The following is an 11,864-nucleotide window of genomic DNA, read 5'->3' as shown; positions in this document are numbered from 1 at the left end:
CTTATGTAGCATGCAGTTATGTAAATTTATAAATCATATACTAATTAGCACACAATTTCATAAATTTAGTAACAGTAAAAAGGAAGGTTTCTAACTAACTAGGCTATGCTCTCTCCCCCTCAGCTGGTACAAATTCAAACACCACTTGGAGGTCATATTTCACAAAAGCTCTGTTGCAGCTTTTAGAGTTTGACTCTGGGCTCATGTGTGCTTTCAAGGGATATCTTTTAGATATTTCAAGCTCACTCTCTCTCAAGCATAGCTAAGCTCTTTCCTCTCCTTCCTTAACACCAAGCCTCCAGAGCTCATTGGATCACTGCAAATTTTGTTTTTCTTGTTTCGCCTTTATTCAGACTTGCTATATCCACTCTCAGATTCTTCTGTAATCAAAGTCCATACCACCCTCTCCCTTGCTATCAATTAAATCTAGTCCATACATTGGTTATATTTGGGCTTGATCCTATTACCCTCCTTGTGCTCTGGCCTCCCTATCTACCTTTTGTAGAGGGGAGGAGCTAAAGTTGGGTTACTTCTTTCTTTCCCTGATTTACCAGGTATCCTTTGGGCAGCAGCTCCCCAAGTTCAGCAACATGATTTGGAAAAGGGGTGGGAAGTCATAAACATCATTTGGGAATCTCTGCTTTAAGGGATTTCTCACCCCAGGATATAAGCACAAAGTTCTCTCTCATCAGCTTATTATATTTTAACAACTCATCTCCTCTACCTTTAGAGCTGGCCCAGCTGCATTCAGCCTATAACTTCTGTCATCCTTTGCTGCAGTTCTCTGCCTTGCATCCTTGTCCTGTCTTGCCTACACCTCCGTCCTTTCTTCCTTACTCTTGAATTCTGTCTTTCTGCCCCAATGCATGGTGCTGGCTCCCCCCATTCTCCTCTCCAGTGAACTTTTGTATTGAGACCTTCTCCCCCTCCTGCACATCATGCTCCAAAAGAGGTCTTGGTCTTTCTCACAGCAAAACCCACATCCTGGAAAGAAAGAGAAGGTTTAAAACTGGCTCCTAATCTATATTAGCAAACTGAAGATTGAGAATATATATGATATGATGATGTGGAAACTGGAACATACTGTCAATGGCAATTGCTACATCTGAGCTGGATAAAAAAAATACAAAATAATTCAAATAAATGAAGGTCTGGAAGATAAAATGAAATTCCCAGATAATTTATTACATTAAAACCTCACACACATATATTAATATATGTTTGGGTTTAAGATGGGATTCAACAGTGGGAGTGGAGAGGATAAAAGTGGAAAGAGTGTGATTGTTACAGGTCCGCTGCGTGCAAGGTGCACAAAAGAGATGACTACACAAACATGGCAGGTGTGTGGACACAAGCCATTCAGGAATGACACAAAGTGAAGATACGGGCAGCAGCCTCAGCAGAAGTCATGTTACTCCACACAGCCTCATGTAAAACACAGCCTGATGTGTAGCTGAAGCATATTAACTGGGAACACTCTGGACAAACAATCTACGGCTGGACTAACTCCCCAGAGGCAGCTTCCTAATATAGGAGCTTAAACTTAAAAGGACACTGTCAAGTGATTGCTTTTGGTAGTTTAATTTTTGCATTTCCTCTACTGTTTTAGCAGATGGAAAACAATTCCCCTCCCAGTTCCAACTACTGATTTTGTCCTTTCCTATTTGACAATCATTGATTTTTTTTCTAAGGCTATAAATGTTTTAATAACTTCAACTTTGTAGTACCTCATGGCAAAATATCTTTGCTTGCACTGACTGCTAAACGCTATTCCTAATGTACTGCTGATAACCAGAGCAAGAGTCTGTATTATAAAAAATGATTTTTCACAGAGTCTACCAAATTAATAGCTCTTGTTTCTTGGTTCACATCTCGGAGATAGTTAAAACATGAAGGTCTTCACCCATCAGATATTTCAACCACCTTAATTCTAGAATTCTTGGCTACAACATAAAGGTATGTCTCCCATGTAGCTCTGACTGATGGACAGCACCTGGAGCGTAGAGCCCACAACCTTGACAGTGTCCTTTTAAAAAGGGTTACTACTAAAATATAGATTCAAGTCAAAAGTCACCATCAGAATTAGAATAGTTAATGGACAAAATGGATCATAAAGAATCCTAAAGTAGTTAAACTTTGGCACTCACAAAGAATAAAAGAACATAATGCTCCCATGCAGTGTTCTGGAATGTGTACACAAAGGCACCTTTTAAAGAGATAAACATATATATTTTTTGCTGTTTCAAAAGGTCAGTTAGTACTTATTAGAAAAGGCAATTAAAGCTGCAGTCAAACTGGAAAAGAGAAGAAAAGTGATTGGACTGAAACTGGAGAACTATTTTTTTAAAAAATGCCAAACCTTAAAAACAGAAAAAAGAATAAAAGAAACTCTGAAACCTATGTGCTGGTCATTTTTTCATGGTTTTCCTGCTGTTCCTTGTAATTTTTTCTCTTCCTTCCTTCTCCCTTTCCCTGTCCTTTTAAAGAAGGAGAATATGTTCACCTTGAGTCCCAAGACTCAGCCAACAGAAACACACTGAGTGAGAAAACCTATTTCCCCAACTACTGTACTTGGACAGGGCACCTACAGTCTTTGGAATTTTAACCAGAAACTTGTGCCCTGGGAGGCTCAGGGAGTAGAACAAGAGGGACATTCAGCAGCAGATGGGCATATTAGAAAGAACTATAACTTTACAGACAGCCAGAACGACCAAGCAGGGCCTTTCCACAGCAGTCATCGTCTGGGCCAGTAATGCTGGTTCTCCCCTTCAAACTCCTTCAGGCAGCTTTTAAAATTCAGCTGGGATGCAAGAAAAGGATATCACCTAATTTGTGATTAAGACTGGTTCTGAATGAAACAGCTCAGAATAACTTAAGGTTCATCTCCCCCTTCATTCTCCCTTTATTTCATTGCTATAAAAGCACTGTGCTGCTGGGGGTATAAGTTTTATAAACTGTATCGTGCACGCTCCCATCAGAGAGACATTGTGGGTCCCACTGCCGAGTCTTGCTAGCTCCTTGCAAAGCACGGGAGTACTTCATGAGAGCTATGGCACAAGAGCGAATGAGTCGGAGGCAGGCAGGCAGCAGCGATACCCCAAGGATCAGTACAGAGACTCATTGCCATTAAGATAAGCAGAGTTGCCTAAAGAGACTGTCACAAAAGCTGTACTGGCCCATGAAGTGGTGTTTGGGAGCAAATGGCCTAGAACTTGCCCATACTGGCACAATTCTACCTTTCCCTCGCTGCAATTTTACTGTGCAAAATGAGTATTTTAGTCTCATATTTCTAGGAACACATGCCGGTGGCTACTGTTACAATAAAATATGAACACTGCATTGTGGAGAAAATGACCATTAATCCTGTAATCTGCAGTCATTTTTACCAATTCTGCACATTTCTTTAAATAACCAAGTGCATGCAGTAGATGGAAGTGCATTTAAATAAACTGAAACAGATACAGCATGAATAATTAAAGCCGGCAGGGAAATGTGCATTGCGAGACGCTAGTGGAAATAATTACTGATTTGTCTTATTTACAATAGAGCCTGGATACAGGATCAAAATAGTGCAAGTTAGGGAAAATGTCTGAAGACTGTTCTTATCCTACAACTACTATATATTTCATCTTGAAAAGTACATAAGCTAAGTTTTGGACCACTACAACGTCTGACTGTGTTCTGCTATTTCACGGTTAGATTTCCCAGCATATAAACTATGTCAAATAGCACTGATTTAAGGAGGAATATATTTCGAATGGATACCTAGTGCATCAACCTGCAACAACATCTATTAATGTTATTAGACACTGAATAGTTGAGCTTAGGATATACCCCCTAAAATCCCAGCACAGTAAATATCAGAATGCTGAAGGCAAAAGTAGATCATAGAATCACTGGGAAAAGTAGTAAAGTGCTTGTACCTTTATAATATGCCAGGTTTTAAACAGGCTGTTGTTTAATTAGAAAATAATCTACTTGGAATGTGGTGGTTCTTGAGTGTTTGGCAGTTCTTGCAAACTGCTTCAGAGCTAAAAATCGATAATGAAATAAACTTTCAATATGAGGCTGGCTAAACTGTGACTTCACTCTATTAGAAAACATTGTGCATTAAAAAAATTCTATTTTAGAATGATTACTTGGCATGTGAAAGGTTTACAAAAAAATGACTAGTCTATCCCAAAAACGTTCCTGCAACATGATTGCTAAATCCAAAATGAAGCAGAATGCTAATTAGCTATGTTTTAGAGGAGTGAAGACAATCGTCAATCAAATAATTTAAAAATGATACTTTGACACAAACAAATCAGAAATAAAAAAGTTCTAAAAATTCTACAGAAGGGCTGTAGACCAATAAGACTTGTCAAATGAAGAAAATCTCTTCGAGTAGCCGGCTCTCCTCTAGCTCATCTGCTCTGCTTCTGGAACTCCGAGGTGCCTGGTACCAAGCTGACGGCTTGTGGCTCACATGACGAGGTGTGTGCATTTTGCTCCTGTCATGGGATTCTCTGTAGAGGTGTCCTGGGGCAGATATGGGACTCATAGCTTCAACCAGGTCAAGAAGAGAGGCTTCATAGCTGTAGAAACATATCAAGAAAATGGAGTTCCATTAAGCATCTCGGCATCACACAGAAATTGAATCCAACCTTCCCACCCTCATAATTCAGACTACACCTAGATTTGCCCGATGGGTGCCATAGGAACAGGCAGAATTTTGCTGTATGAGTTCCTATGAGGAATACCAACACAGAGTTGTGAAAAGAGTTGAGCAAAGCATGGGTGCACAGTTTATTTTAAGCTGTTTCATCAGATTTTCCATTTGAGGTGTATAATGTCTTAGTCGCACTCTGGAGATTGAGGACAGAACTCAGAGACATGACAGCTAAATACACAGAACAGGTACAAGACAGACCCACATAGGTAACAGTAAAGCGACTTATACACAGACTGCACTTTTTTGAAGAGACTCTACACTTGATTTAGTTTCCCAGGGATTTGAAAACAGCAGGAGCCTTTATTATTATTGCCACAAACTACACGTGCTTCCTGTAAATCTCTATGCACTATATGGAATCTGTCTGGTGGAAGCACTGAAGGAATACAATCTAAGCAAGGCAATACAAAATCAGCACTTCAGGCACCAAGAGAGAAGGCAAAGATGCTAAACATTACTCAAACTGTCCTTTAAGTGTGAGTACAGATGTGGAGGAAGGTTGCAAGCCAATGTTAGCTAGTAATGCACACTGAATAATGGCAGTTACTTTAGACAGAGACTTCCTATTAATATTCACACAAGACCAGACCTGATCTAAATACCAGCACAGGATTGATCATTACAATATATTTTCTCCTGTCCAATCTTAAATGTCTTAAACAATACCGATTCCACTGCTTCCCCAGGGAGGCTGTTCTCTGATCTAAGTGATATCACTCAAGAGTTTTACCCCAAAGTCCCCTTAGTTCCATCTTATCATTGTTAGTACCAACCTGTCCAATTTTACTAATGCCAAAGTAATTCTCACACTCAATGACTTGCATATAGAGAAGATTATTCACAGCACCCAACCCTAGACCTCAGTGTAGCTGGTTGGTTTTCACAAGCTCCCTCTATTGCAGGTAGAAAGAGTAGCTCCTCCATACGGTAGGGGAACATCTCAGGCTCCTGTTTCACGTCCCTGTGGAAAAGGCTCTGTTTTTCCATTCAGGACAGAGGGAGCCTAGGAAGACTAAGCAACTAGCCAGCTGGAGTAGGTGCCTAAATTTGGGTGAAATTAAAAATTCTTAAGTACAAGTATTCACAACACTTTATTGAGGTGAAACATTGGCAAAGGCCAATGTATTTCCCAGAGGCAGACTACCACTGAGCTCATCACCTATGTTGTTCACTAACATCATGCAAAGCAGCAGCAGGTAAAGCAAACTCGTTGCCTAAACTAGCAAAGCCATGCTACATACGTTTCATTAGCTTTTTCATTAGCTCCAGCAGCGAGAGTTACAGCCCAACTAGTCAGGGAACTCACAGTAACTCACAGTTGACTCAGAGACTCTGAAAGACTTCCTTAGCTCAGAGGAGTTAACTGCGCTAGTGATGGGTTAATAGTGGTGTTAATGATAAATCATTAGAGCTTTCTTATGCTATGATTGCACTGGAAAGTCAACCCTTCCATTTCCTTCAACCATTTTTATTGCTCCTTCCAATCTGATGGCCGTCATCATTCCTAGCACAGTCTGACTCACCATTACGGCATTACAGTGCTCTCCCCACTATTTGACTACCTGTAGAGTGGTTTATTTTCCCTCAGATATACTAGCTTACATTTCTCCCAATCAGAAACCCATTCTGCAAAATTCTTGTTCACGTTTTTAGCTTGTCTAGGTGTCTTTGATTTATTTGTCCGTTCAAATCAGCCTCAATACAGCCAAAGATGAGTGACTCAAAACAACAACAACAACAACAAAAACACAGGTAGTTTTGCTTCAGCTGGACTATGTAAATGGCTAACCTCCCTCAAATATGATGCATTACAGTTATCCTAATCAAAAATCTCAAAAGGACAAATGTTTTTCAGGTAGCCAAGCAACACCATTTAAAGGGGCTGTTTGCATTCAGAAAGTACTCTTTAAAAATCAAGGCCTTTTAAAGATATCTCCAACTTAAGATGGAAAAAGCCACATTGCTAGTGAAAACTAGCACACAACTATATTAGACAGACTTTTCACGTAGAGAAAGTTTTGGACTAGACTCTATACAGATATACACAGATGCTTTGAACCCCAAAGAAAACCAGTTAACACATACACTGGTTTCATTAGCCACACCTAAAACTCCTTTTTAGATTAATCGTCTAGCATACAAATGCTTATCTCCTCTGACTGTAGTGCTATCATAAAATTTTCAATTTCTCCAGCAGCCACATTCAATCACAGATTAGGTAGGGGGAAACCAAACCAGCCAGTGCATTTACAGCAAATGTGCAGGCCCTAGATTTCAGCAGTACCTTGGAGTTCATTTCTTCCACAAGTTTATCTAAGTTTTACAGCATTTCTGCTATCAGGAAGGCTAAGTGATTTGGCAGATTACAAGAGCAGCAAATAGCAAAGATTATGTAAAAGACCAGGTGTTGTAAATCAGTCTATTTGACACCACAGTTATATATGCAATAAAGTGAACGAACTATGCTAACAGAACGCTATCTGATAAAGAGAATGCTCCTTGCAGGTATTTAGTGTTTAATCCCATGATAATGGTTTGCCCCAGTTTGTCTAGGCAACATCAGACAGCATCTGGCTGGAGGCAATACAGTAGACCTAGAATGGTTTGACACTCAGAAAGACAATTTTCTCACAGTTTATTTGTATCTGAATGTTTAAAGAGATGCAGTCAGGATGCTCAAATCCTGAAATGCAACATTCTCTAAAAAACAGCATACATATTCCTTGCATGATCTGAATAAATGCATAAGTAAAAAACAGGCTTCATTATTATTATGACACTTTATGGCTGACACGAAGTCAAGGCCGCAGGATCAGGCACTCAAAAGTCAGGACATTTCAAACATGAAAACTGATCTGGCAAACTTGGCTTGTGAATACTGAACACTCTTTTAATGTAAATTAACAGCCAAGAGTACCCTCATATTGTTTACATTTCCCCAGGAGAAAAAAATCCCAGGTACCAGTATTGGGCACACAAGCTATATACAGAAACTTGCCTGTACAGATGTTCAACCAAGCAACCAAAATGTTCTATCAGCACTAGATGATGTTTTGTCCTCTTGACAGAAGGAAAATGAGATGGGCAATTGTCCCTTTAAGGATAATTCAGTCTGTCTTCACCTTTTTGCTATATTTGTCAGTATGTTAGAAAGTCAATGAGCACCTCCACAACAGACCGGAAAACAATCTCTTTTCTAAGTCTGGTTTTGACACTTCCCCTATATATATTTTTTTTATCTAACATTCATCAGCTTGAAAGTCTGCATGCATGCTTCATTCTGGGAGAAGAAAATTTGTAAAGTCTACTCTACAAGCTTAGATTAGAGGTCCAGCTATTTAGATAGCTAAAGTTTGGTGAAACTAATCTTATTCCATAGTCTCCAGAAATTCCATCAGCACAGGGAACACAAAGAATTGGTGCCCTGGGCCTGCCGAAGGTAGGGCCAGGTCTAGAGGGTAGAGATAGGAATAGAGAGAACAGACCAGGTAAGCTTTGAAGCTTTTATTTCAATAAAGAAATCTGAACTTTGTTTTTAATGTAAAAGGTAAATCTCCAAATACGACTCAACAGAGAGCAGTACGGAGATGCCCAAACTATCTGAGAGTTAAGTACCACTGAGATCAAACCAGTACAGCTGTGTCAGTGCACAACTGTGCCCTGACTGGTTAAACCTGTCCTGGTCTGGTGCTGCACAGTGCCATGATAACATGATATCACAGAATCGCTGAGGTTGGAAGGGACCTCTGGAGATCATCTAGTCCAACCCCCCTGCTCAAGCAGGGTCACCTAGAGCACATTGCACAGGATCGCGTCCAGGTGGGTTTTGAATATCTCCAGAGAAGGAGACTCCACCACCTCTCTGGGCAACCTGTTCCAGTGCTCTGTCACCCTCACAGTGAAAAAGATTTTCCTCATGTTCAGATGGAAGCGTCTGTGTTTTAGTTTGTGCCCGTTGCCTCGTGTCCTGTCGCTCGGCACCACTGAAAAGAGTCTAGTCCCATCCTCTCGACACCCTCCCTTCAGATACTTGTACACGTTGATAAGATCTCCTCTCAGCCTTCTATATATATCCCTTAGTCCTGTGTGTACAATTAACAGTTGCTGGAAATTTGGCTCCTCAGCCACTAAGGTGCTTTTGGAAATTTATTATAAACTTTAAGCATTAGCTCCTAATTAAATACAGAAGAATCTAGTGGAGTTTATACACTCTCAACATAAAAGAGTTTTGTAGTCCATCACTAAGGTAACAGGGAACATCATAAAGCATTATGATTCAGAACAGCTCATTAAATGCTCACATTTTAAAGAGGAAAGCAGTACAAAAACAAAAACAGGTTTGCACAGTGCCAAATCCTTCCTCCCACAGTATTTCTCTTTCATTGCATGTGCAGCAGAAATACAACTCTCAGAACATCTACAGGTGCATCTTACTTTACATTACGTTTCCAACCCGAATGGGGAGGAATGCTCCTGCATTTTTATGACGAACACGCAAATGTGGCCGTTGCTCTGGGAAACATAAACCTCTTATTCCCAGGATGGTTGCTGAGAAATCACCTCAAACCATTTGGTTCTCTGTCAAATAAAACCTGCTGGGCAATCAGAGTTCAGACATTCCTATAATGTACAGTATCTAAATGGTCTGGGTATGCAAAAATAATGCACAGAATTAATCGTTGTGCAGGATAATAGAGAAAACAGCATTCTTGAAGGTAACCACAAAGCATCCTTACATCATTTGGCTGAACAGTGATGCTTGTTTATTTATTTATTTCGACTTTTAGGATATGTCATTGAATTTTTAATATTTGTCTCTTTCCCACGGTAAAATATGTGATATTTCTTATACACTGATCAATTTTTAAACTACACTATTGTATTTTCATATTGCGCAGTCATTTAACCAATAATATCATCTGCTCCTTTCTGGAAAAACAGCACAATCCCAAACACATTTGATATTTGGAGGAGCAGGAATTTCCCCATGAGGCAAAATAACTAAACTTATTGGAGTCATACATACTCTGGCAGTCAGATATATGTATATTTCCTTAAACAAGCACTGTCAGATATTATTTGATCACCATGTTCAGAGATATCTTTTCATTTACAGTCTCTGAAAATTTATTCTTCAACCATAAATGCATACAAAACGCACAGAAAGTCTGCTCTGCAAGGGGATGGCATTTCAACAAAGCATACTGGCAATACGGTTTTGGAGATTAGTAGCTGTACAGGTTTACTTTATTTAACTGTATATACCAAAGGAAATAAAAAGGTTTATTTTTATACTGCTGCTTATATTTTCAACATAAAGTTCAAAGTGATTTACTAATGTTACATGAATTGCCTTTGAATTATGCCATGGTATTGTGCCTAAGTACAAAGCCTAACACTATTTTGTATTCGTAAAACACCGCCTGCCTCCAAGCACTTTACAAATACTTAATACAGCTAAAAACACATTCAAGGGGTAAGGAACAGACCCATTTTACAGAAAAGGAAACCAAGCTTACTGTTATTCTAAAGCAAGTATCAAACTCCTACTAGATTATAGCAAACAGGGCAAATAAAAGCAGCTTCCTAGGGATAAAACACAGAGGCAGAGAAGTGCCTCAGCAGCCAAAACTACCCCAAACCTGAAAATAACCTCAGGTTGTATCACAAGCGTGTTATCTGTGAAAAACTGGCTGTGATGAATGATCACCCACCCCCAAGTTAACACAGGCTATGTGGGTGGAGGGCAAAACTTTGCCCAAATTAATGGGTCCTCTGCAACACCATCTGTCTCTGATTGTGCCATAAGGACACGTGAAATATCCTGCTGGCTCAGACCAGGATTCTGACTTGTGGTGGCTGGAGACTTTTAGCTGGTTGGACAGAAAAGGAAAGCTGAGGCGAGGCTAACTTTGCAGCTATTCTCTGAAAGGCCAGAAGTCAGGACAGAGGACCTTGCCTTTCATGTTTGTACTGCATCTTCAGTGACCAAAGAATTCCCATGTAGTGACTCTCAAGATGCTGCAATCAAAAAAAGAACAGAGGAGTGTAATTTTTGAGGCTGAAGCGTCAAGAGAATGAGTAAGATTAAACAGAGAATCAGAGACAAAGGGATTCTGCTAGATAGCACGAGATTCCTATTTTATTTTACTTTCATGCAGATTGGGAGTCTGAGTAGACACTGTTCACTGTGGGACACAGGAAGAGACAAATTCAGCAGTGCTGTATGTATTTAAATCAGCTCCAGGCTGGGCCATATTTCTTGCCTGTAACAGGTCTATATTTTCCAAAGGCATCTCAAAGTTTTTTAATTCTTAAAGAAAAAGATCAGACTGCAGAATATTTCAAAGCAATTAAAAAAAGATCTGAGCCTTTTATTTAAAATACATCACACAATGTAAAATGGAATATATTTACACAGTGTCCTCAGCAAGAGCCTCCCGGAGTGCTGTAAAACCCACACCCACATAATAGAGAGCTTATAGTATCAGAGACTGTTACAGAACTCTCTAAGGCAGTATTCACAGAATCATAACCTAGAGAAAGAAAAGACTTATTAGATCATCCAGCTATCTCCCTGCTGACGGAGAACCATTCCCTACAGTGTGCTCCTTAATATTTGTTGCTAACAATCAGTCTCTTGCTATTCTCCTTGGGAGGCCATTCCACAGCCAAATACATCTCACACTATCATTACCATTATTACTTATTTATGGGCTATAGTATAACCTGGAGGGGCCTTGATCAGGATCAGGGGGACCCACTCAAACAAACACTTATAAGAGTGATTCCTTGTCCAAAAGAGCAGTCAGTCTAAATAGATAAGTCAAAGTCCAGGGAGGAGGATATAACATACAATTAAGGAGATCAGGACAGCATGGAAAACATCAATTTTCATGCATTTTTGCTTTGGAGTTCGGTAGAAGGAAAAGGTACGTGTGACACAAACAAGAATACACAACAAGAAAATATTTCTGATAATCAGCTGGAGATAGACAAAAAGGGTTTTTTCTTCCTCCCAGCCTGATACCATTAGTTATATCTAAAAATCTTGCATTGTACTCAGAATCCATCTCCTTTTTTGGTGCAAATACACCTGAAGTATTTGAATAATATCACATTTTTCCCTTCTGCTCCAGTCTCGGTCAAC

The 11,864-nt window shown here is 39.7% G+C and overlaps 1 protein-coding gene across 4 annotated transcripts in view; it reads right to left on the bottom strand.

The window, feature by feature from the left end:
• Nucleotides 1–1,152: 1,152 nt before the first annotated feature.
• KIAA1328 (KIAA1328 ortholog) overlaps nt 1,153–11,864 on the bottom strand; it is a 177,309-nt gene continuing 166,597 nt past the window's right edge. For all 4 annotated transcript variants that reach the window (XM_067315469.1, XM_067315470.1, XM_067315471.1 and 1 more), the window contains one exon: nt 1,153–4,577. In XM_067315469.1, the coding sequence (XP_067171570.1) occupies nt 4,364–4,577 (214 nt within the window). In that variant the 3' untranslated portion in view covers nt 1,153–4,363. The remainder of the gene's footprint in view (nt 4,578–11,864) is intronic.

This window comes from Apteryx mantelli, chromosome Z (genome assembly GCF_036417845.1).
Source record: "Apteryx mantelli isolate bAptMan1 chromosome Z, bAptMan1.hap1, whole genome shotgun sequence".
In the NCBI taxonomy this organism is placed as follows: Eukaryota; Metazoa; Chordata; class Aves; order Apterygiformes; family Apterygidae; genus Apteryx; species Apteryx mantelli.
This window is presented reverse-complemented; position numbering and strand designations above follow the sequence as displayed.